General features: G+C 41.6%; 1 protein-coding gene across 5 annotated transcripts in view; it reads left to right on the top strand.

Annotated features, from left to right (window-relative positions):
- Positions 1-13,257: 13,257 nt before the first annotated feature.
- GRIK2 (glutamate ionotropic receptor kainate type subunit 2) overlaps positions 13,258-27,092 on the top strand; it is a 739,106-nt gene continuing 725,271 nt past the window's right edge. For 4 of the 5 annotated variants that reach the window (XM_070377125.1, XM_070377124.1, XM_070377121.1 and 1 more), the window contains exon 1: positions 13,258-13,669. In XM_070377125.1, the coding sequence (XP_070233226.1) occupies positions 13,555-13,669 (115 nt within the window). In that variant the 5' untranslated portion in view covers positions 13,258-13,554. Of the gene's footprint in view, positions 13,670-16,937; positions 17,115-27,092 lie in introns of those variants that run through there. The other variant, XM_070377123.1, reaches the window with a different exon arrangement.

The following is a 27,092-nucleotide window of genomic DNA, read 5'->3' as shown; positions in this document are numbered from 1 at the left end:
TAGAGGTTCAGCTGGTGGAACTCAGTTCAGTGTTGTTTTTGCTATGCATACAATTGTTCTAAAACTTTTGCTTCTTGTTTCTATAAATGAGGAAAATATATCCTGTGATTGTTCTTGTGCCTGCTCAATCACGTTGGACTCTTTGCAACCCCATGGACTGTAGCCCACCAGGCTCCTCTGACCATGGGATTTTTCAGTCAAGAATACCTGAGTGGGTTGCCATTTCCTTCTCCAGGGGATCTTCCCAACCCAGCCAGGGATCCAACCCATGTCTCCTGCACCTCCTGCATTGGCAGGAGAATTCTTTACCACTGAGCTACCTGGGATCATGTAAGAATCAGATCATGAGAGTCCCTTGGACTGCAAGGAGATCAAACCAGTCAATCCTAAAGGAAATCAGTCCTGAATATTCATTGGAAGGACTGATGCTGAAGCTGAAGCTCCAAAACTTTGGCCACCTGATGGAAGAACTGACTTATTGGAAAAGACCCTGATGCTGGGAAAGATTGAAGGTGGGAGGAGAAGGGGATGACAGAGGATGAGATGGTTGGATGGCATCACCAATTTGATGGACATGAGTTTGAGCAAGCTCCAGGAGTTGGTGATGGACAGGGAAGCTTGGCCTACTGCAGTCCAGGGGGTCACAAAGAGTCAGACATGACTGAGTAACTGAACTGAACTGAGCCACCTGGGAAGTGGTAACTCTTTTTAATGGTTATTATAAGTATAGAATGAGGAGAAATAAATGAAAAATATTTGCGAATTCTAGATCCTCTTCCCTTATGGCTGAGACCATTTTCCAACAATTCTGGTTTCTGACACTTGGACCTTGACTCTGAAGTCCCTAGTAAAGTACATATAAACATGAAATCTATGTCTTAATTTAAAATTAGTGAATAGTGGAAAATATTATAGAAATTACTACATTTCTTCTGTTTTATCCCCCAAAATAGCAATTTTAATTATCAGCTATCATCAGAAATGTTTCCATATCACAGAGTCTCTTCTTCTGTTTTCCTAATTACAGTATGTATATATATATATAGTATTGTAGAAAGTTAGCAATTTGTCAGCCTAGAATAGCAAACAGAATATCAGGGACAGTGTGTTTGAGCACATTTCCAGTTTGTAAGCAAGTCTTGGTTGGATAGCTCTGTTTGTGAAGTAGAAATACGGTCAACAGACTCTTAGTCCCTACAGTCCACAGAGAAGACTAAATCTGCTTCTGATTCTTACATGATCAACTGTATCAATAAAATATTGATACAGTTAAGTGATGCATTGCTGTTCATCTCTTTGTAGTCAAATTTCATGTATATTTACAAAGGGACACTGATTTGGAAGCAGATCAAGACAGTTATCTTAATATATTAAAAGTTTTTGGTACAACAGATTGCAAAATAAGTTTGTTTTCCACACTTTCCATTTGTATACAGAGTTTGGACCTACACTTTGATTCTAGCCTCTAGGCTATTTATTTTCTTTCCATTTTAAGCTTAATTTACAGAACTAAAAACAATATAGTTTACAGATCCTAAAAACCGAATTCTATTACCTCTGTTGTGTTCTCTCCTACAGTGCATGTCCAAACAATCCCAACAACTCAAACCAACAGTCTGTGTGACCCTTGGGTTGGAAGGAATGTGAAAGGTAGGATGTCAGCAGTGTCCATATTCTTAATGAATGTCAGCCCTTGAAGCTGGGCTCACCTGCAATAAGAGATTCAAAAGCTGCTAATTAGCATCACTACTTTAAAGTAGAAGAGGAAAAATCTATTGGAATCCTGGTCAGTTCCTCTACAACAGCTTTCTACAGCCTGGATGACCTCTCTAGACAGGGCCCGTTATGGAGACAATAATTATGTATCTAACAACTTCTTTTGTGATGAACTGAATTAATCAGAATGTTTCACTGCAGAATGAAAATTAAATATAAAGCCCTATTCAACATTCTGAACCTAGTTTACAAAGTTTGCTTGAATACAAGCCAACATACAAGTGAACAGTATCCTAGCATTGGAACAAGCCAAGAACACAAAGTTCTTGGAGAGTGCTGGACTGCTATACAGTCAGAAAGTTAGTATAAGCTCTGGAAGGTATAGTTTCTTTCATAGAGGGAACAGCTAGGAAGGTATTATCATTAAGGACAAATGGTTATTACTACTACTACTACTACTATTACTACTACTACTAAGTCACTTCAGTCGTGTCCGACTCTGTGTGACCCCACAGACGGCAGCCCACCAGGCTCCCCCATCCCTGGGATTCTCCAGGCAAGAACACTGGAGTGGGTTGCCATTTCCTTCTCCAATGCATGAAAGTGAAAAGTGAAAGTGAGGTCGCTCAGTCGTGTCCAACCCTTAGGGACCCCATGGACTGCAGCCTACCAGGCTCCTCCACCCATGGGATTTTCCAGGCAAGAGTACTGGATTGGGGTGTCTTTATTTTTAGTTCTCACTAATTGCAAGAACTACTCTCTTGGCAAAGGATAGCCTTTAGTTTCTGTTGAGAACACTCTTAAGGGATCAGATCAAATTCTGTTTTTTTTTTTTTTTCTTGGACTCTAACAAAGGCTGAGAAATGCCCTCTGCTTGCTTTTAAGCTGGCTTCCCCTCTGAGAGGCAGCTGCTTCTGGTTTCTGGCTCCAGATGAATCCTTCACTCAGGGGGTTGCTGAGGAAGCAGATCTGCTCAATCTGAGTTGCTGCGTATTCTCCAGCCCTCCATATTCCCAGCCTAAGCTGCTGGGCTTTACCCCTCACAGCTTAGTAACAACATCTGAAACCCTCAGGATAAGAGTGAGCTGGGCAGATACTGCTTTGTTCTGGCTGCCTCTTTTCTTGTACCAGCAAGAACAATAAACTACAATGTTGTGAATCCCAGTCTTGCCTTCGCTATTTGTTTGTCCATAGGCAAGTCACATACCTTTCTATATTTTAGTTTTAGTATCCTTAAAATAGTAATTATACTTTTGACAAGATTGTTTACAGAGTCCATATGTGATATTTTATGTGAAACATTTTGGAATAGGGTAGGACTTATATGGGCTTCCCAGGTGGCACTAGTGGTAGAGAACTTTCCTACCAGCGCAGGAGAGGTAAGAGAAGTGGGTTCGATCCCTGGGTCAGGAAAATCCCTGGGAGGAGGGTATGGCAACCCACTCCAGTATTCTTGCCTGGAGAATCCCATGGACAGAGGAGCCCGGTGGGCTGTAGTCCGTAGGGTCACAAACAGTCAGACACGACGGAAGCAACTTAGCATGTACGCATATGTGCACAGGACTTATATAAATAGCTGTTTTTCCCCTCTGAAACTTTTTATTAAGCTTCCAAGAAACACGAGAGATTAATGGTAGGTGGGGAATAGTCCTGAGGATTTGTGTTGGCAGTTCCTTCGTGATATGACCAATTAAGATGCTGTTTTTTGAAGAAGCATGTCCCTGCGTGCCTTGTCTCACCCAGAGTGGGACCCCCTCTCTACCTGTCCGTATGCCTAAGGATCTTCAGAGTTTCTTCCCTCCTTAGTTGCAGGTGGGATGGGGAGTCTAATAAGAAATATTTTCTAGTACAAAGCCTCTCTACTAGATGCCAGTTGTGTGCCAACATATTCCAACTTTTATAACAGTGCTTTCTACAAAAGAAGGAGCAAGAATGTCATGGTCTTGCTAATAGAAGTGACTGTGTGCCTTTAGAAATATCTTGCAAAGTATATTGCCTACATTTTTCCTCATTGTTTTGTCTTTATTTCCTTAAAACATATACAAATACATGCTAAGATAATTAATAAATAAGTAAATTAGCTAGGAGTTGAAGAAGGACTTGGCCAGTTAGAGATTGGAGAGGTGAGGGGACAATGATAGTGAGGAAGATGAGGGGAGACAGTACAAAGTAACCTCAAGAACCTAAAACTTAAATTGGTAGGAAGGGTGCATGAGAATCCTTGGAATTCTCACAGATTTATAGTCATCTAAGTAGAGTACTTGAGGAATACTTTGGTCTTGGTACTATTTCAGTAGTCCAGGCAGAAGTGAAATGACTAAGTGAGCAAATTTTGACACTGAGAAAGTTGGAATGCATTATGTGTAGAAGATGCTAAATGGAAATAGATTTACACATGAAGTAATAAACTGACTATAAAAGTAGAAGAATGAGTCATTGCAGGTGACTTGGAGTCTCATTGATGTGTTGAGTCTGGATATGGTCACATCCAGAATGAAGAGGATCAGTTGTATGTTTTACATGCCTAGTGAGATGGAAAAGTGCATTGGAGGAGGTATTTAGATCGCTCTGCCACCTTTTCCTTTCTGGGGGGTGAAGGGGTATCTTCTCCAGAAAAAAATAGCAGGCAAAAGCCTTGAGAGTTCAGAGGTCTGGCAATAATGACCTTCTCTGACCCACACTTTCATACGCAGAAGTTAAAACAGGCATCCAGAACAACCCCACACACTTACCACAACCTTAGCACCATACTATGCCTTGGAGATCATTAGGCTTCACTCCCATTTGCCTTTTCTCCCTTTTTATAGCGTCTTTGCAAGAAGCCTGGGGCTTCCAGGTTATTCTGTATCACTTCTCATCTCTACATTGCTGTGTTCATCTCCAAATCCCAAACATTTCCACTGTTCCCCTTGGAACTCTTAGTCTGGACTCTAGGTATCCAGATGTAGAACGATCCTTAACCCACAATGTGACTCTGAGTAAGTATGTTTGTTTAGATTTCATCATCTGAAAAATTATGTTGTTGGACTACGTTGGTGGTTCTTAGCCTGGGGTTGAGGGACTCATAAGCCTTCAGTGGGCTTCAGGTACTATGTGCATCTCTTATATTGCATGCAAGATTTCGAGGCTATGTGCCCAAGTGTACATTTTTTTCCGCATACCAAGATCTGCGACCCTGAAATGGAGTAGAAGTCCTTGAAGTTCCTTACAGTCCTAACTTCATATGATTCTAAGTTTTGAAGGTGGATGGCAGAAGACAGGCTGATGTTGCCCTGCCACAATTAGGAGGCAGTCTTAGTCCTGCCACATCCCAGTTGTTCACTCCTCTTTTCTCACTTTGGTTTATTATTGCTTGTAAAATGAAGGCACTGAACTAGATTATTCAAACAGTGTCTTCCAATTGAATGAATACATGTAATTCAAACAAACCAGATCAACACAAAGAAACAAAACCTGGTAGAAAGCTTGGAAATTCAGTGATCTCTGCTGAGTCCTCAGGAGTCAAAATCCCAGACATGCTAATGTGCTAAGAGCATTTTGAGAAGGAAGATGGAGAAGCGGTTTCTTCATTCAATTCAAGCTGAGGGACTCAGCTACCTTCTCAAAGACGGGAGATCAGGGCTTCAGGATGACTGGGAATGACTTTCTTCAGAGAGACTTGGGATCTGATAACTTAAAGTTTAACTTCATAAATCCTGACATAGATTATGGAAAAGATTTTACAGTTTTGGAGAATTTATTTTGAAGGTTTAAATGGGTGTGTATAGGCTAAAGTTCCCCTGTGAGTCCGCTTTTCTCATTAGAATCCAGATAACATTTTATTTAGAAAATGAATTTGTCACAACTTGCATAATTTTGATTTGTTTCACTTTTCTCACAGCTCTCTCCTCTTGCCCCTCATTCCCTTTCCAGTGCCTGTTATTTCTGTCTTCATGAGTGTGTCCTGTTTGCTCTGGAAAAGAAATTCACGACCAGGTTGGAAAAGAAATTTACAACTACTTTCTAAGAACACACATAGCACTTAGAGGACGTTGTCTGATGCCACCTCTCCTTCCCCAGAAACAATGTGGTCTTGGGGACAACAAGGTGGAAGTGGGAGCCTGAGCCCAGGAATCCATTATTCTTTCATTCAGCACCTACTACATGCCAGAGCCTATGCTTATCACAGTCAGATGAGGCTCACTCCCTACTCTGCATTCTCAGAGTCACAACAAAACAAGGCTGGATCCTTCCGCCCAGGGATTTGCTGCAGAATCTACTCTGTGTCCAGTGTTTCGCTCCTCCCTCCCCTGGAAGTGGGGAGGCCAGTCCTGTGATGACAAGGAAAGTGTCTTTGGCCAGTAGACAAGTTGTCTTCATTACTCCTGTGAGGCAGTGGGATTGAATGGGATATTTTACTGGGCCTGGCCCGAACTTGGCTGTACCTCGAGGGCCCATTAGGCTGCAGGTCACAGCAGCTGGAGCCCAGGCGCCCAGAGCCGGTCACGCGTCTGTGCTGCCCGCTCCAGGAGGCACAATGGAGTCATTGACTATTTATTTACTCCGTACAACAAGGCCGCTGTTGACTTAATTACGGGAGCCTGCCTTTCACCCTAGGGATCTTTAAATGACTAACTGGACGCTACATTGCCACTAACTCATCTCTCCTTAACTTCTTTAAAACCCGAGGGTTCCCTGCCTGGGCGTGGGCAATAGGCATGCAGGAAACAGGAGGGCCTGGAGTGGTGACCCACCGAGTAGACTGGTGGTTTTGCTTGAGAACCGGATAGCGTTTGTCGGGAGTAAGTTTTTGAGAGCTTCAGGGCTAGTCTGAATCAGGCGCTAACCCCAGGGTGTGGAGGGACACAAGGCCGCGTCAGGAGCCGACAGGCAAGGACTTAACTCTACCAGGACTGCAAGAAAGGAAGCAACAAAAGGACACAGGCTTGTCTCCAGCTCAGACAGCCAGTCCCTTGGGGGTGCAGGGTCTCTCTACTTCCGGAGCTTAGGAATCAGAGACTGGAGTGTCCCCAGGGATGAGGGCAGCTCCATGGGTTCTCACCAGGCCCTCTCCTTACACAGCCAGTTTGAAAACTGTCTCCCGGCTCAGCGCGCCCGGCCTGCTGCCGCTCATCCTCAACTTAAACTTCCCAGCGAATCCCGGCTGCTTGCCAAGTTTCTCTGGGGGCAACTTGCGAAGTCTCTGCTCTAGTTAATATTGTAGGGCCGAGGATAAAATAGCGACGGTATTGAATAGATGTTGACTTTTCCGACCCAGAGGAGTGGAAATCGGGGATTGTTTGCAGAAGCTAATCGTTTCTACTCAGAAGCAGGGGGAGCCGGGTTTGCTCGCCGCCGGCTGCCCGTCCCTGGACGCCGGGCTTCGAGAAGTCTCGGAAATTTAGGCACCCCCTCCCCAACTCGAGCCTATTTAAGAAGTCTACTGGAGGTTTTAGACCGGCGGCCGCCAGGCCTGGAAGGCTCCCCTTGGCTTCTTTCGCCAGACTTTGCGTCTGAGACCAACAGTTCGGCGCCCACCAGATCTCGAGCCCAACTTCCTTCTGCGATTTGGATTGGGAGGTCAGGGATCTGGGAGGAAAGTAGTCGTCTGCCACTGAGGCTCCAGACGGGCTCAGAGACTGTCCGCTGACTCTTCTGCCCCCAGCCCCTGACTCTCGGGATTGTCTCTGTTTTTGGAGATGGAGGCAGGGAAATGGGCGCCGTGACGGCAGGTACCCGTACGGGTACCCGGGGGAAGCCCATTGGCAGGGTGCACTTGAGGTGGAGGTGGGGGTGAAGCGCAGGTCAAGGTTTTTCTCATAGGGAAATGACAAAAGTTGGACTAAGAGGGCCACTTTGGAGACTACCAGCTTGCTCCCCAAATCCTGGCAGCAGAGTAGATCCGTTGCTATGGTTTCGGAGAGGTATAAAAGCCACCACCCAGAACAAAACGCGCGCGAGCTCCTTCTACCTGTTGTCTACCACCCAGGGCCAGGCAAATCCCTTGGCGATTTGCATCACTCCCTAACCAAGCATCACGTTTCCAGTCGCCCCATCTGAGTAGGCAGGCGTATATGGTGGGGGAAGTCCAGGCCGGGGAGTTCATTATGTCCAAGTGTGTGTGCGCGCCCAGAATTTTCTCACCTTAGCTCCTACGGTCCAGGGGCGAGCGCTGCGCCCTGGTGGCCGCGGCGGCCCGGAGCGTGTAGGGACCGCGGGGAATAGAGCGCGGCGCCTTTAAAGCAAGAGGCGAGGAACCCCCGCCAGGAGGCGTGTCTGTCTCCGCCGCTGCCGCGGCTCCGAGGTCTTCGTCTCCGCCGCCGCCGTCACTCGCGCTCGGCGCCCGCGGCTGCGCTACTCTGTCCGGGAACCGGGGACTTCCCGCCCGACCTCCTCCGGCTGCTCCTCCCCGAGGACCACCCCTCCCCCTCCCCGCCCACCTCACCCCAGCGAAAGGTAAGGGCTTCCCTCGGGTGGGCTCCGCTCCGGGCTGCCTCCGGAGACGTCTGTTCCCACGAGGACAGGAGAGACCTGGGGTGGGCGAGGGGCATTTTCCGCCTGGAGAGGAAGAAGGCGCGGTGGAGCCCGGTGCTCTCGGGGCACCCGCTGGACCGACTAGCTGCGAGTGGCTTTGTCCCGCTCGCCTCAGCCAATTCCCGTCAAGGATGCAACTGGCTCGGTTGGCTGCAGGCGCTCGCGTTCTCCCCATAAAATAATTTAATAAGTGGACGTGTCAGGAAGTGGCCTCAGCTACTGGGACTCACGCGAGGCGAAGAGAGACAGATGGCAAGAAGCTGTGTGTCCGCCTGCGGGTCTGACCAACTCCCCAGCCTCCCTTCCATCCGCCCATTCATCTATTAACCCTGCTCCTTAGTTCGGTGCTGAGGAAGTACAGACATTGATTTTAACCGGTGCCAGTACTAAAAGCCTCTGAAAAAAACTCGGAGAGTGTCCCATTAGGGTGAGGGGAGTGGTGTTACCAGGGTGGATCATAAACGTCAAGAACTTTTAATGACTCTCATTCTCTGATATTTTTACCTTCAAAGAGTTCTTTACTAAACCAGGGGACCTAGCTGAGGCACCTTAGAAAATGATTTCCAATTTAGGGACTAGGAGAGGTTAGAAAACTTAACTACTACTATCCTGATGGTAACGCACAGATTATCTTCTCTCATTTCTTCATCTTCATGCTGTAAGTATCATGTCAGCAGAAATTACCTTATGGATTGATGGTTATTTTAATTTCACAACAGATCATGATTCATTTGAATCTTAGTTTGTAGTTTAGCTGCTGAAGATAGGCACTGATATTTCAATCTTGATTTGTATAAGTTCATTACCTTGTAACTTTTTATATAAATCATTCCTGTAACAACCAAAGCAGCTTCCAGTGGCCCTAGGAATTTATTAAACAAACAAAATGAAACACACAGAGGGAAGGTGTTAGACAAATAAATGATGCTAGAAATCTTACCTGTTTTCTTCTATTTAAACCCATTAAAGATTACACAGTTCTGAAATTTTTTAAAAAAGGTTTCAGGTCATGTGACTCTATTCCAATTCAATTTCTTAATTAAGATACACTTCTTTTCTCATCTAAAAATTAATTAAGCTCTAAATATCATTAATCATCAATGCAGCAGAATGTTGGTGTAACAGCTGAAATGTGTTCAGAATCACAAGGGATTGCATAGCATAGCACTCATAGGAAGGGTGAAGTGCAAATATGCAACAGTGTGGTTTTAACTGATATCAGCTCTGACATTATTCTCTGGCACCTCTAATGCCATGGATGAACAGGCTGTTTATTTTAGCTTAGCTGCAATACAACAGGCCACATGCATGGAAGAATAGGTCAGGTGTTACTATAAGATGAGGGTTTTCAAATGTCACATATCAGCAGGACTTCAGTGACAAGTCAAGTGGAATTCTTAGAAAAAATTCCATGTGAAAAATGAAATATAGATATAACATGAAAGAACCTTTGAAAAACACCTTTGAAATTCAAGTTATCCTGGGATATGTATTTGCTATTTCTTGCAAAAGGTAGAGGCATTGTCTTTTAAAACCTTGTGCTGTAAGGATTATTACACATTTGTACATGCCCCAGCAGGTGGCAGCTAACTAGAATAAGATTCATTTTCACTGGGAGAATAGAAAACTAAAATTGCTTCTCAAGTAATAGTGCCCAAGAATAAGAGGTCATTAGTGTCAGTAAATATAAAAATAGAGTAAAAGATGAAGCTAATGGCTTTTTATTGTTGTTATTGGAACAAGCTCTGGGTGAACATGGAATGCATTTTGTTCTTTGCTAATTTATCATGGGCTTGATATCTTTCATGTCAGCCTTCTATCTGTGTGGTTTCTTTTTTCTTTTCTTTTTTAGGCTTACTTTTAGACACAGCTGCTCTGTGTGTGTGTGTATATATGTGTGTGCGTTTGCAGTTTGTCATCACTGCTTTGACCTTGGAACCTACAGAGCTTTGGCTCCTGGAAGTAAAGGTTGCCATATGGTTAAAATGAGAGAAAAAGCAATCAAAACCATGGAATAAGGTGTATGAACCTCAGAACTACTAAATATATATGATTGTCTGACACCACTAGGGTTTTTTTTTTTTTTTTTCTTTTGAGGAGCAAATTACAAATTTAAAAGAAGAGTTAAATATGATCAGTAAATACTATATAATGACTCTATCAATCCTTCATATAGACCCAACATTATGATGCATGGTATCAGTATTGTGGAGAAACTTGTAATAACTTCAGAATTGCCATACCACATCTTCTACACCATCAAATCATTTTGTTCTAATATTGGGGAGGTAATTGTAGGGGTTTTATTGTTGTTGTTGTTTTTGCCCCGGAAGCAAGTGAAGTTTAATGAGAAAGAATGACAGTTAGACCCTGTAACGGATGGAAATCTGAAGGTGACAAATTCGAAAGCGATAACTAATTATACATTTTAGAAATGTCTTTAGCCACTGAACACTGACAGAATTATTCAGTATTCTGAATTTTGGTGGTCTTTCAGGCAACTTTCTGTACTGAGAAGCAAGTAGTTTAGTGCTCATGAGGGGACTCACAGTTAATGTAAATGAATGGCTTTTGTAGTAGTATGCTTTGGAAAGGGATGGCTATTGGCACATCCTGGGTATGCTAAGCAATCCCCATTAAGTCACACTGAAATATACACACAACACAGTTGACAAAATAGTCTTCTTGACAATGTGAACAATGTAATAATTCAAACTCCCAGAATCTGTATAGTGGAAATACGCACACTGTCGCTTCCAATGGTACATTACCCATTCAATGTACTACTTTCACTGTACTGCTCCAAAAGAAATCCACGTCTGGAGCGCTGTCCGCGGTACTGAAGAAAGGTCGTCTCTTGTCTTGCAGAAGTTCAATTGGACAGGTGGAGTTGCTGTCTGTGGTGTTGAAATCTTTCAGATTAGCTGATGGATGTAAATGAACCTAATTTAGCATATGTGCAAAACTGGTTCTTTGGGGACCAATTAATGGTAAGAAAATTTTGTGATAGACTTTTTACTGCCTAATTTATTATGTAAGAACTTCATGAATCTGGAAGCTTGATCTTTCAGTACAGCTAGACACCCAATAAATAATCTCACAAAACCTAAATAGTTTCGGATGCTAGTTTTAAGTAGAAAAGTTACAACTGTAATATCAAATGCCATTATGTTAACAGAATATATGAACAAGGAGTTATGGTACATTTTGTTCTCGCAAGTTCCATTAAATGCTAACTATACTGCAAAACTGCAGTATTTTGATTAGCCACATCAAAATGTACTATTTTTAGGTAGAAGATATCAATTATATTGACATAAAAAATAAGAATATTTATTTTTGCCCTGGCAATCATTATTATCTCTCCTAGGATCAAAAATAAAAAGGACAAATAGAATGGAATAAATGAGACAGCAAATACAAGACAGGGTATGTTAGGCTGTACATGCTTTACAAGAGATATTTTAAACATGGACTGAAGGAGTCGCTAGATACCCTTGGTTTTAGCACAAGGTGTTCCCTTTAAAGTGCTCAAATAGTCAGATTATTTGATTGAATTGCCTGCTACACTGCAGAACTAGCCATTCATGATATTTATTTTTGACACTGCAGATATGCCTCCATTAAAAAAAAAAAATCAATGCCCACCTAATGCCTTTGCAGAATGTAGTTTTATTTTCAGATCAGCATTTTATACTATCTTAAGAAAAATAGATTTAAAATAGATTTAAGAAATCTTGCTATCTAGAAGAAATACTTCTCATATCACTCATTTAAAAATTAGGTATTCTTCAAATATGATATGATCTGATAACTTTTTCATAAGGGTTAACATTATGTCCTCTTAGTTGGTTATGAAAAAGATATTACTTTTAAGATACAGTTTCAGCAATTTGCCTTTTGGGCTTCCTACCACTTAAAAATATTAATATATAGTAATATATTTATCACTGTCCAATTTATTTTCACTTACTAATGTAACTATTATGGTTGGATATTTTACCTATATGCATCATAGAGGACAGCTAAAATACAAAAGAAAATATAATTATGTACTTTTTTCCTTGAATAAATTGTGAAAGCCAAGACAATAGTCACTGTCTGGGGACTCTGATTATTCTGATCAGAACACTAAAAAATAAGGCATTTTTAGACAAAACCATGACACTCAATGCCACTTAAGCTACAATTCCATATTTCATGTCTTCAAGAAAAAGATATTCAGAAAATCAAAGTGAGAGGAAATTTGGGCATAAATTATTGAAGCCTTTGGAGTTTGCTGCACCTTTTCAAATATCATTGTATTTTAATATATTCACAATTATTTTAAGATAAGGTAAAAAATGGGTGGGGAAATATGATTCCTTCATTTTAACATTTCCTCCCTAAAAGTCCACTTGCAGAAATGTATTTTTATTACTGCGTAGTAATCAAAGAATGTCTCACTCAAGTTTTTAAAGACTATCTTTACCTCTCCAATAGTATTTCAATCTATATTAATGCCTAGGCAAAATTCTAAAAGTATAAAAAGACCCTTGTTCAGCCTAAAAACAAGTTACATTTGCAGTAAATTTCTCTGTTTTAGACCACTTCTTTATTCACGACTCCTAGGCAAAGTGACTTTGACTTAGGTTGTCATTTATTAAAATTCATCAGTTGATGTAGGAAGTCCACTTGCATAGCTCAGTCACTATCTTAGTAAAGACTTTTACTGGAAATAAAAGCACTTGTTTTTCCCCACGTAAATAAATCCAACTTCCTCCTTGCAACTCAAGGTGGGCGACCAGACTGGTTGCATAATAGATATTGGGAAGCTCACTGGCAGGAAGCCTTAAGAGGCAAGCAGCTATCTCAATTTTTCTCACTTAATCTTGGCTTCACGTCAGAAGCTGTGCAGCAGTGCAGTGGAATAGGGCCTGGCGAAACCTTTGCGAGCAAAGCGCCTTTTGTGTTGGGACCGTGGATCGCTCCCGGCGCCTCGGCGGTTTCCAAGGCTGGATTTCCTATTGATTTTCCTCCTCCTCTGCTTCCCCAGGCTCGCGCGGCCGGACATTGTGGGTGTGCGTGCTGGCTTTCTCCCGGATGCTCCCCGAATAACATGGATGTCCCACCATCCCTTGCAGTGGAAGGTTGCTCCTTGGCGCAGTGAGTGAAGAACATGCAGCGATTGCTAATGGGTTTGGGAAGCGGAGACTCCTTCCTCTCTGTGACCATGCCGTGATCGTGTCTGCGGCCACCACTCGACGCATCCTCATTCCTACCCAAACCGGGAGCCTAACGCTAGATCGGGGAAGTGGGTGCTGCGCGTGTGGACACAGAAACACCATGAAGATTATTTCCCCGGTTCTAAGTAATCCAGTCTTCAGGCGCACCATTAAACTCCTGCTCTGTTTACTGTGGATTGGATATTCTCAAGGAACCACACATGTATTAAGATTTGGTAAGATTCCCCATCCCTCTCCATTGCCGGCTCAGAGGCAGCCGGATGTAAACAGGCGTGTTGGCTCTGCTAGGCGGGTGGGCTCGGTGCATTTCGACCTGTTCCCTGCTCCGAGGCTTTCCGAGGTTTGAAAGGACCCACTTGTGCTTTTCATTTCATTTATTTCCCCCTTTTTAAAAAAAAAAAAAAAATAGCCGCGGGAGGATGCGGCGAGTGTCAGTGTGTGGTAGTGGTCGCTGCGTTACCTCCCCATGGTAGCCAGTGTCAGAGTCGGTAATGACGCTGGGGGTACGGCCACCGCCGCTGCTCCCGCTTGTCTCCCCGGGAGCCTCCGGGCTTGGCTCGCAGTTCCTTCCCCAAGAACGTGAGCGGCTGGGGCTACACGCCTCTCGGATTGCCCCAGCTGATGAGTTAATATCTGGTAACTCTTTGGCAAGTTGGCGCCTGTCCGCTTCCGCGTGGGACCTGGACAGGTCCGCAAGTGAAGGGCGCTAATCTTTTTGATTTGTCATCAGAGACAGCCTTTTCGGTTAATCTCTCCATTTTCTCAATGCCTGGTGCCTTTATGGATACGCGGAGCTTTAAAAAATACTGTTGTAAGGTTGAAAGGTACTTAACACAGGGAGGCTGCTGTTTGAGTGAAATAGCGTCATAAGGAAGGGTTTCTGTCTGTTTTTAAGTTGTGAGTCTTCTCACATCTTGCTCGCTGTGCCTCCCGGACTAATACATGATAAACAGTGATGATAAAGGCCGAGGGAATCTGTGTATGGGAGCCTAAGTCTGCACCTTTATTTCACTTGTAGCATGATTTAAACAAAAAAGAAAAAGCTAAAATGGCAATTATATATTAGGGGAATCCATTGTTTTTCTTAAGGAATCAGGTTTCTTTAGGGCTCAAAGTAAAATCTAAACATGAGACTCCAGTGGAAAGGTTGGCCAGAAGATTTACTTGGAGGAAATGAAGCGTGGGCAACACTCAGCCTCTCTCCACTGGCCAATGGAGTTTCAGTAGAACTAGTCAGGAAAAGTTTCCTTAAGTAGATAAGAGCCAGAGAAGAGAAAGCCAACAGGGTAAAGGCTCCCACTGTGGGCACCTCCTCTGACACTTCAAGTGGATTTAGACCAAAGAGTGCAGGAAACCATATAATCCTGAGTATGTGTCTTTGAGATAAAAGCAGATACATTAAGTCACTCAAATTTAAATCAAAGAGTGATTGCCTGCATTTCCCATTATGTCAGCAGCATCTTCTCTCTTGTCTGTTTCTTATACGCTTTTTCTATAAGGATAAAATTTATCATCTATCTGGGGCTTTGTGGAACCTGGGTAGGAATGCTTTCACATACTGAGAAAGGGAACCCTTCTTTCCCTCCCCCACCAATACATAGACACACCTGGAGCCCACAGGACTGATAATGAGAAAAGACAATAAGTGGATTCCTACTGTTGTAGTTTTCCTGCTTTCTGCATGCCTTTAGATGGTACTTAAGCACGTTGCTCTTAGCAACAAGAGTCCACAGGAATGCTTGTTTCTTTGGATGAAATTAAATGGGTCCCTGTATCATTGGAAACGTGTGTTCCGTTGCTCTGCTTCAAGCATTGTAAGTGCCACAGTTTGGTAGTTTTGCCCAATATTTTGAGTAGTACAACCTACTTATTTGGAATACTGAGGTGTCTTCTGAACTGTGTTTGTGAATGAGTTAGTGTGTTTGAGGACTAAGAGGTGGGGAAAGAAGAAAGCTGGGAGCCGGAAAACGACCACCAATACTCTAAAGATTTAATTATTGCTGCTCTGGTCTTGCAGCATAATATTTGCTGAATCATTAGATTGTTACATTCGCTGATCATTTCATATCTTCATATTAAAAATCTTGGCGACTGTAGCAGACTGTGTAGCAGCTTTCCAAAAGAGCTGACACACACACAAAAATACATTTTCCTAGACCAGTGCTTACTAAGAATGTCCGTAGGAAATAGGGGAGTAGGAAAACACCTTCACACCTGTGCCTTGCTACCTTAAACCAACTGACCAGTTTCTAGATAACCTGTTATTTTCTCCATTAACTTCAAACATCTTCCACGCGGAGATCCATTTTCTCTGGTTTGTGACTCGAGTTGAGTGGTGAAGGATTGTGTACATTATAACCATTGGAACATTTCCCTGATGGAGATATTTTGATGCAATGGCGGGAGTTTTATTTTCTTCTGGGAAAAACATGTTCTGAATGAAGTGGAGGTCGGTTGCGCGCGTATGAGCCACTCTTGAGAAATGTTATTTTCAACTTCAGCTGAAAAGGTGAACCAGAGGCTCACCACTGGCCCGGAGCCTTGGAAGGGAAGGGACTCGCTAGTGGAGCAGCTGCCTCTGGGGCGCGGGTGAGAAGGTGGCCTCCAGCCCCTTCCCCCTCCGACCCTGGTGTGGCCTCTGCCAGCCGCTCGGCGCCTCTGCAGCGGCACTATGGCAACCGCGGGCCCAGTTCGGCTACCGCCCCATCCTCAGACCCCTTTCCCGTAGGTGGTGGAAAACCACCTTCGTGGGCTTTAAGCAGTCCTTTCCCGGTTTTCCCCGTTCCCACTATGACGGTGACTTGACCCTGCATCCTCCTACCAACGGGTGTGGATAGGGGAGCAGCTTAGGGTACTGTGTTACTTGCCAAGTCCCTCGCTACCCCCGCCCATCTTCTGGATGGATGATCAGTCTCTCTCTCGCTCGCTCGCTCTCTGTCTTTCTCACAAACACACTCGCTCGCGCGCCGACAAATGCACTCTCGGGAGGCACGTCCACCACTCTGGCACAATGACTCCTCTTTGGTTCCCAGAAAAACTTCCTGCAGTCGCGTGCGCCAGCGCCTGTATCCCGGCGCCCCCTCCCCCTCGCCTGACCTAGGGCGGCACACCAGGGCCTGCTTCTCCGAAGATGCTTTGCAAACACCTCTGGGAGACCGTCTCCCGAGCGCCGACTCCAGGGAGCTTTCCCGAAGCTTTCGGGCAGCCCGGAGCGATGGGGGAGCAACCTGAGGATCAGCCTAGGGTCAGCTCCTCGCCCGTGGGCGGGCCGGCGTTGCGCCTCGGGTGGGTCATGGCGGATTCCCCTCCCAAGATCCTGGTTTGGCCCCGCCTGCCTTCTCCTGGGCGACCACCCAGCGGGCGCGTGCACACGGTGGAGCTTGGACAGTTAAGAGGGTTAGTTTCCCCGCTCCAGGTTAGGTCTAACGTTCCGGGGTCGGCGTTTCCATGCGCGGAACTGCCACGCCCCCGCGGGCCCTCTCTGGTGCGCTTCGGCCCCGCAGCCGGCGGCGGGGGCGGGCCATGTAAACGAGGCACCTTTGTCTCCCCGCAGCTGCGGCCCGGCCCAGCCGGCGGTTGGAGGGGCGCAGGCGGCATCCTTCCGTCCCCGGGGGCGTGGGCCCCACTGCCTCGTTCTCCCGAAATGACAGTGGCTCGGAGGTACTTGAAGGTTTCTTTTGTTACTTTCGCCACCCTCTCTTCCGGGTCCGCTCGACCTCTGCTCCCCGGAAAGCAAGGGGAGGAGTAGAAGCCAGCTCGGGATTGGGCTCCGCGCAGGGCTAGCAGTCCCGTCCGGAGTGTGGGGGGCAGGGAGCTTTGGTATCCTCTAAGGAATCAGTCCCCAAACCATCACTTGTTTAGGATCTTTGAGGTCGAGTTGATCACATTCCTTATCTGAAATGGCATTTCGAATGCCAAGAACGAAAACGTGAACCCAAACTTTCTCCCAAACTCGTGGGCAGCTTCTCCAAGACTTCTCTAGGAAGAGCTGAGCTGGTTTGTGGTAGGCCACTAATTCCCTTCAGATGTCGACCTAGCTTTTCTCTTTGGCGTGTTAGTAGGGCGGCTTTCTTAAAAGGCTTTCCCAGCTGAGGTCTTCCCAGGACGCGCTCGGACTTCTTGGCACACTGTGCGCTGGCCCTGCGTCCATGCACACGCGTAGCGTCTTCCTTGTGCCCAGGCCGAAGGTGAAGGCCGCCAGCTCAGGGACAGCCCAGGTTATAAAGCCCACAGGGTGAGAGGGAACGGAATGGATTCCTATGGAAATCCCCCTACTTAGTGGCTAGTTCATGTGCTCCCAGATATAATAATTAGCAGCAGATGTACTACATCATAGAGGAGTGTAAGCGAATTGGCTGGGCTTGGAAGCTGCCACTCTCTACAAGTTCTTTGAAAGAGATTTTTCTTCCTTTGGGAGGTGAGGTGGGCGGGAGGGAGGAGTGGCCTTACATCTGGAAGCTGGAAAACGCTCTTGGGAGGCGGGGATGGGGGAGTAACAGCGGCTACTGAGTGAAACAGATAAAGCCCGAACACCTGCTCAGCTGAGCTCTGGAAAGCAGGGGAGGGGAATCTTTCCAAGAATCGCCAACACTACTGCCGCACTAAAAAGAAAAAAAAAACCAAAAAACCTGTTTTTGACATAAGTTCCCACTTATTCTTAAAGCTTCAAAGAATAGCTCTGATGTGATCCATCAACAGAGGCACACTCATTTCAGAAAATGACTTTGAAAAATGATCTTTCCGTCCTCTAGAAATAGCACCCCTTCTCCACCCAGACATGTGGAACTCAACACGTTTTCTGGCGTTGTGAGGTTGTCTTTATGCAGGGGTTTGTATGTCAGTAGGCATTTCTCCAGAAAGACCACCTTTTGCTTTTTAACTTAAGTGTCATTGCAGTGTGTTCATTCCCTGAATTCTCAAATGACACTGTTTCAACATTTACTCAGCACAGGGAAGTTAATGCTCCCACACAAAGGAGGAGCGTAATATAGACCAAGCATGGGATGCATCATTGATTATCAGGGCCTTTTCAAGTCTATTCACCTTTAAATAAAGGGTTGCCTATGATAATGATGACATAATCTCTGATTTTCTTTTAATTATGAAAATTTCTGATAAAGAAGATGCCTTATTCTTTTGTGGTAGAAAGTCAAGTGAGAGAAATTTATTTTCCTTCTGTTCTTAGGATTTTACTGTGTTATTTTAGCTCCAGTTCCGTTTATTCCTTGGAAATTATCGATGTCCATTTTGACATATCAGAATAGAAAGTAGGTTACTGTCTTTGAACTGTACTATCCTTAGGTCACTACATCATTAATCTGCATTAAATCATTAATCTACTGCATCCATAATACCTGGGGTTTCTGAAAGATCCTCGGTTTTCCTCTGTAGGATGGTCTGAAATATTGAAATGGAATTGTTGATTGTTTTGCATTTGGGTGGTGAAGCTTTATCTTCTAAATGGGTTTTCAATTTGTAATCCAGTTCTCAAGGTACTAGAATTGCTTGAAATGAAACTTAAACCCTAAATCTTAGCATGAAAGGTAAGGTCAAAAGCCCTTGAAAGGGAAGGAAGTAGGTGCTCATCATCCTTATTGACTGGTCTAGATTAAACACTGAAGAGGAAGATTTCAGTTTGATAACGTCATAAGGCTTCCTGTTTTTCCTTGCTGCTTCTGCTGACAATTTTGTAAGGTAATTAAATTGGCTGATTGAAGTCAGGGGTGGTCATGGGGTGATAAAGACCATTTGGATTTAATGGAATTTAAAACAACAGAGCACTGAACACAACTCTTACCGAACAAGAATTTTAATGGCCCATTCTGGGTGCTGACTAAATAGAACGCCCTTAACAAGTTTAATCGAAAGGGCAAGGCAGATTAGCTCTATATAGTCTTTATAGCTGAAGATTGTGGAGTTAAAATTATACCTTTAAAAGACTCATTAATGCATTTTCAAGATTTAATGTAGGTTAAATAAGCTTTCTTCAGACCTTCACCATGTACTGTGAACCTAGGTTTAGGACCAAGTTTTAATAAGGAAATACCTTTAAGAGCTCACTTTATAAATGGAACTATATGTGATTTTTATTTCAAAAGTAAAAGACATTTAAAATTCTTTGAGAGGATCCAGGGTGTTGAGGGTAAGTGATGATGAATCCTTTCATTTCACTAACTGAAAAAAGCAAATTTGAGTTTTCTTTAAACTTTTTTTTTCTTTAAACAGAACTTATTTGTACTAGAGAAACTGCAAAAATAATTTAAAAAAATGTTCTTCTGCAGTTTCAGTGGAGTCCTGGATACTTGACCTTGGTCTTATGCTGTCTTTTTAATTCTTCCCTTGTTTTTCTTAATGAAACTTCTCTGTTCAGGTTACCATACTTTAGTGCATTCAGGTTCCTTCTGCCCCTGAAAAGGACAGTTCTTTGGTTTACACTGAGAACACGTTTAGTGACAGTACCATGGTGAAAGTCAAGCCTCAGTCTCTTATGAGATTGTCCCTTCCAACTGCTTCTTGCCTTGTGAAATTGTCTTCCCAAAGTTGCCTTTTCCTTTGATTATTCCAGAAAAACCTGAAACCCAAGTTTTTACTTAAAAATCTCCCCAATTTAGATTGTACATATTTTTAAAAAATTGTTTAAAAAATTCCAAGTTGACCAAATCAAAAGCACTCAGCTAGATGGGAGGTGGCCTCAAAGTCACCAGTTTTCACCCTCCTGCCTACTCCACATTCCCACTCATTCATCCCTGGATTACTGGCTTATTTGTCTTCTGCCTCACACCTTTAGAGCCAAACATTTCATATTGCTGTATTTTCAAAGTGACAATTAGCTTATCAGATAAAACTAATACGGTAAAACTGAGTGGGAGGTTAGAGAAGACCCTTAAATTTTTTCTGCAGGATTTTTCGTTTTCCATTTTTATTTTCTATTTGGGCTTTGAGGCTCTTCTCCATTTACCGCAACATTCAAATATAGCATTTCCCTATTTATTGATTTGAGCCCTTCATTTTCTTAATTAAAACTAAACATTCTTTTAATAGAGACAGGTTACTTGGACAGCAGAGTTATGTGTAAAGATCTAAAAGGATCTAGGAGGTTGTGGGGTTCAGATATTTTCCTCACTGATACATGTAATTCTATCTATCAGTCTTTTTGGTTTAGCATTTGCCCTCTCCCATGGCCTTGTTTTAAGATAAGTATATTCTGGACGGGAGAGCACATGGTCCCTAGACTGTAAAGTTAGGATGAGTTTATTAGATCAATCGATTCTGTCTGTGGCAGAGATACTCCGATACAAAAGAGAATTCCAGGTGCCTAAGGGAGTGCTGAGTGATTAGCACTGATTTGAAGGGGAGGCTGAAAAAAGAGGGAAGTCAAATACTATCTTATACACAGTCATTTTTAGATTAATGCCAGACATCTCGGTGATTTGTAAATTAATCGTTTTGCTTGTATTAGTCCAAATCTTTGAGCATACGCGATGGTTTTAAATAAGATGTCAGTGATATTCTTATATTGGCATATCTCCTCCCAGTGAAAAGGATCTTTAAATGCTTTTCACACCCTTTTAAATCAACAAGGCACTTTACCATCATTGAGCTAAAGCAAGTGTTTGGAAGGTGTTGTCTCTAATTCCCATTTCTGTCTACAGCTCTGCCTCACTCTTGAGTCCTCGACCTATTACAATGGAAATATTGCTCAGCTAAAGTGATCAAATAAGCAAAGCAGATGTTAAAGAAAAGTTCTGCTTCAGTGTCACCATAGGCATTTGGTTTATTTTATGTTGTCTTTTATATCCCGCTTATCTTTTTAGCAACAAATAATTCTGTATTGTTTATTATACCTTTTAGTGCATTCAGGCCCCCGCTTTGTCCAGAAGAAATGAAATGAAAACTCTCTCAAGATGAAGGAAAACTATAGAATTGTATAATATCTGAGCTAAAGGGGTCTTTAGAGATCAGATCTGGTATCTAAGGTTTAGACGTGAGTTGCCAAAGGCAATGAAATCGCTTGTTCTGGTCACAGCTAGTTAATGTCAGATTTTAGATCAAAATGTGAATATCCTGACTGCCGGATAAGTAATGTTTTTTAGTGAATTGTGCTATTTTTCTAGGGTAGCCTCTGACTCTCTTTGCTTTGTATTAGTTTTAGGAAGAGTTACTGGTTCCTGTCACTTCCCCAAGACTTTTGCCTGCTTTGTTTCTTCTACCTTTTGTTTCAAAGAACAGTATCCCATGAGTTATCCATTTTCTTTATCTCTTTCTGTAGCTCCTTCCATCCCCTTCTCCCATACCTGCCAAAGTCGAAGTCATCTTCTTCCTTGTCCAGAACTTTCACCACACCATTTATTTAGCAAATAATAATTGAGTACATATGACGTACCAGGCAAATATCAATAGAAGTCTAAGATCCAGATTCTGACCTCAAAGATTTTGTAATCCCATTAAAGAGAAAAGACATATACATATTAAAGTGTCATTTGAGTGATATAGAAAATATATACAATAGTTGTTTAAAGGAGATTTCTATAGGTTTGTATTTTTAAAGGCGGGATAAGATGCTGGCTGAGACCTGTTAAAGGAAAAAAAAAAGTGTGATAGGGAAGAAGAGAGGGAAATGTATCATTGGCAGAAGACTCAGAACAAGAAAATAGTTTAGGCAGAAGTTAAGAAGGTGAGCTTTGGGACAAGGAGTAGACTGGCCCTGTCACAGGATAGATAAGGCCTTGCTTTTTCAGAGCTTTAATATTTAGGTTACAGGGTTTGTACTCCTATTTGTTACCCCTAGAAAGCCATTGAAGTGAAAGGATGGGCTTGACTTGGTCTGCAACACGCAGTCAAGTGGTTTCTCAGTCTGCAGCTTACATTTTATGAAGAAGAAGTGGATCTCTTTTCTCTGTGTTATTGAAATGAAAGCAAAGAACCCACCCTTGTCCTTGATCATTGAAGTTCTGAAAAAATTCTTTGCCTGGGATCACGAGTACTTCTTAAGTGAAATTCTGAAATGAAATAAAGGGGTATTTTTTTTAACACATGGCCATATCAAATGATTAAGCAGAGAAAAGTTTCCTTAATCTAAGGGAGATGCATTGGAAGCCACCTTAAAAGTACCATTAGCGTCTTTGAGGAATATAGTATATTGTCTCCAAGGCATTCATAGTGTTTCTAATTTTAAGAGATTTCCTTTACTGAAATTATATATGTGTGTGTGTGTGTGTGTGTAATCATTGTATCATTTTATACAATATAAAATTATTTATCAGAATTTAAAATTAAATTAAAATTTAAAGCAATTTTAGTAGAATGCGTTCATTGTAGTGTTATTTTCTAATTCTACATGAACTCAGGACCCCAGACCTATTTGAATTATGAATTTTACTTTTTACTTTGTCATCTAGTGAAAAATAATTAAATCTCACTAGGCCTTGATTTATATTTCTGTAGAATGGGTACTTGGTTTCCATCTAACTTCCAAGGATAATATTGGAATTAACAGAAAGATGCATAGAACCCTGGGCTTATTGGTAGAAAAGGACTTTGGGGACTGAGGGTGTAGTCATTCATTTACTGTGTATGGGTAGAGCAAAGTCAAATTTGTTATTACTCATGTGCATTTCATTCAACTTCTTAAACTGTGCATAAAATGTTTGTGATAGTCTGTCTTTTCTAAGACTTCCTTGCATTGCACCTGAAGTGATCATAAACATGTTTAAAAGGTTTATTGACTTTTAGAACCAACTTTCTACTATGTTGGTAGTTAGATAGAAGAGAAAGTCCACAGTTTCTTTTTTCATTTTTGTATATCAGGTATTTAATTGGCATTATCCAATGTCCACAATAAAAGTAGGAAATAAATTACCACTAAAAGCAAAAACGGCTCAGCTGGTAAAGAATCCACCTGCAGTGTGGGAGACCTGGGTTCGATCCCTGGGTTGGGAAGATCCCCTGGAGAAGGGAAAGGCTACCCACTCCAGCATTCTGGTCTACAGAATTCCATGGACTGCATAGTCCATGGGGTCGCAAAGAGTCAGACACGACTGAGCAACTTTCACTTTCTTTCACTTAAAAGCCAAAATATTGTAATAAGCAAAGAAATTATGTTAAATCCAGTGGTTTAAGATTAGTTCACTTTTCCACAGCTGTGTATTTTTTCTCGTTTAAGTTTCAAAACATTTTCTGAAAAGCTGTGCCTGCTTTTATGTATACTTAATTTTTTTTTCCTTCTATCCATCTGCCTATAAAGAACTTTTAGCTATTATTCATGCTTTGTAGATACACAAGTGACTGTACTTGATCCATTTGGAGCAGTGATTCTCAGCTGACAGGAGTGGAATAAAGGAGGGGCAATCTCAAAATTTTATGATAACCTAAAGGAAAAATGGACTGAATGCAGGTTGAAAAATGTCTTAAGTCTTGTTTGTGTGTTTTCTGGAAGCACATCTGCATGGTAGTGGAAATGATGTTGGAGTATGTGAAGTTGCAGTTGAATTCCTGCTTCTGGTGGGTGAAGGACTGAGCACTATTCTATTCTGTAACCTTTCCCTGAGGGTTCTGTGTTGATCTGTTAGGGAGCCTGCCTGGAGACTAGGGCTGATGTTTCAATCACTCATCCTCAGCTTGTTCTCTAAGATGCATTTATCTTCCTCTTGCTGTTCCATGCATCAGCTGTCCTTTTAAAAATCTGGATCGTTTTGTCTCCTCCAAAGGGTCTATCTTAGATGGGGATTCTGCACAATAAATTCAAGCATTGGCAAGGAAATTTGATCAGATAAATGATTCCCAAATCTTGTTTCACATTTAATAATTTAATAATAATAATAATAATAATTTTAAACATTTAATAATTTAAACTCTTGATTCCCAAACCTGGAGATACTGTGATTTAAAATGTTTCATTTTTCACAACCGCATAGTTTCACAACTGGATAGTTGTGCTTTCACTTTTAAAAATATATTTTTAAAGAAAACTCTTAAGGGATACACTAAAAAAAACACACACACACACACACAAAATAAAACTCCCAGGCAGGTAGAAAATCAATCACTGAGCTAGATAATCCTAAAGAGATTTTAACCTTAAAATTTATAATTCCTCTGTTTATAGTGGGTGGGTACATTAACTTTCTGGATTGGTAATCAATAATCATGACCAGGCTGTGAAAAACAGTGAGTGAGTTTTGTAGATAAGGGTGCGGCTTGGATATTTTATCATTCCTTGCAGAACACACAGTGTTGGGCTCCCAGCACACCACGGATGGGCTGACTGATCTTCACATTCACATAACCAACCCCACAGCCCAAAGGGATCTTAAGCAGGTGTTGTTTTACAAATAATGTCTAAGATGATGAATAGTTGTGGGACCTTTCCCCCTCAACCTCCTACTACAGTCATCCCTAACAGATCCTTTTAAAATTTTGTTTTCAAAAAATCTATCAGAAAAACATTGTAGCAGGCATCTGTTCTAGTTAAGAAGACCCTAACTTAGTTGCCATGAATGAGTACATGGAAATGGCCCAGAATCTGGGCAGAAAATAGAGCCTAGCCTAGATGGTGTTCATTAGAAATCTCTTGGACTAAACTACATCCACCCTTACCCCACCTTCCCATTGCTGTGACTATACTGTCCGTGTCATTGCTAGGTCATGGTGCCAAGAGCTGAAATCTGTACACTGCTTTTGGAATGAAACCAGAGTGCTTGTATATTTGTTTCAGGTGGACATTGTCAATTATATACATTTCTTTAGTATTAAAACTGATAATATTTGTATCTGTCCAAATTATTGGTAACTAAGAGCTTTTCATATTAATTACCAATTAGGTAAGACACAAGTTTATTACGTATATTCCAATAATTTAAACTGCAATATGGGAGACTTTATACAGAATTATGTATAGGAGATACCTTATTGATGGTACCATTAATAGTAGCACAATTATAAATTGGTTAGAGATTTTAAAGTATTGAAATCATCATAATTAAATGCTAATGATAATTTTAGGATATGAATTGGGGAAGCTCATTGAGTTAACTTTAGTATTCCTCAGAAGTTTTTATTTGGACTTAGCTGTGTTTGTCACTATATGTTTAAATATTGTCAATTATTTTAATTAATGGAAACATGTAATTTCAAAAACTTGTATTTGGTGGTGTGTAGTTCTCTGGAAGAAGAATGAAAAACCCTTTTATATGGTATGAATTTCACAGATTTTTTTGTTGTTGTTATCTAATTTTTTTTTAAATTTAAGTATAGTTGGTTTACAATGCTGTGTTAGTTTCAGGTGTACAGCAAAGTGATTCAGTTTTACATTTGTATATGTATATTATTTTTCAGATTATTTTCCTTTATGAGTTATTATATTGTTCCCTGTGTTATACAATAGGTCCTTGTTTATTTTATATACAGTAGTGTGCATTTGTTAAACCAAAACTTCTAATTTATCCATTGCTTCCCTTTGGTAACTATAAGTTTATTTTCTATGTCTGTGAGTCTATTTCTGTTTTGTAAATAAATGTCATATGATATCACTTATATGTGGAATCTGAAAAAAATGATATAAATGAAATTATTTACAAAACAGAGATAGAATAGGTTTTCATATGTATATTTATACAATTATAAGTCTAGAATTATTCTGTCTTTAATCTTTCCATTTGTGGAGTATAAATATATATATATATACATACACACACAGGATATGAAAAAATGCATATGGTAGATAATAATACATTTATATTTATTCAAGGATACTCATTTATTGGCTTTAAATAGGGGTTTCTGACTTTACTAAACTTTACAGCCACAAGAAAGTGGTAAGGGAAGTGAACTGCTCAAAGTTCTTTGAATTTTGTACATCTTTTATTGCCTAGCAGGTCGCCAAACTGCATTAGCATTTTGAATATAAACAAGGATAGAATCTTAGCTAAGATTTCAAAGTACCATATTTTCTAAGTGAAGTGTGGATAGAATTTTAACGCTGAAATTTGTTTATTGTTCTCTTGTACTGTGTATGTTATAAGGGCACTGAACTTGAATACAAAAAATTCTCTACATATTAGTAAGAAAAAGCTGTATTTAGTATAAGTAATCTCTCTCTTTTGGTGCTATTGTTCAAGAAAGAGATAAAGCTAAACTTATCAGAAAATAAAGTAAGGCTTTATACTGTAATTGTAAGGAGGAAGCCAAATGCTTCCTATCAACTCTTTCAATTTTGCTTCTATTTTTGATTCAGATATTCAACAAATATTTATTCAGCATTGGTATCTAATCCAGTTCTTCAATTATTGACATAATACAATAATGAAAAGCGAGATATAACTGAAGCTTCAAAATATGAAAATTTCCCCCAAATATAGTTATTACAAAATACATTATGTGGAGGTTCCTAATGATACTGTTTTTTTTTTCTTATAGGCAGCAAGATCTATATTTTTAAAACTCTGTACTATAGGCTGTGTTTCAATATTTTATCTCCTTACCTTGTTAATTTTGAAGAATCCACTGTATTGACTTTAGGAAATTCGGGACTTCCCATGTGGCACAGTGGTAAAGAGCTCACCTGCCAATGCAGAAGATGCAAGAGATGCAAGTTTGATCCCTGAGTTGGGAACATCCTCTAGGTAGGAAATGGGAATCACT

Source organism: Bos mutus, chromosome 9 (assembly GCF_027580195.1).
Source record: "Bos mutus isolate GX-2022 chromosome 9, NWIPB_WYAK_1.1, whole genome shotgun sequence".
NCBI lineage: Eukaryota > Metazoa > Chordata > Mammalia > Artiodactyla > Bovidae > Bos > Bos mutus.
This window is presented reverse-complemented; position numbering and strand designations above follow the sequence as displayed.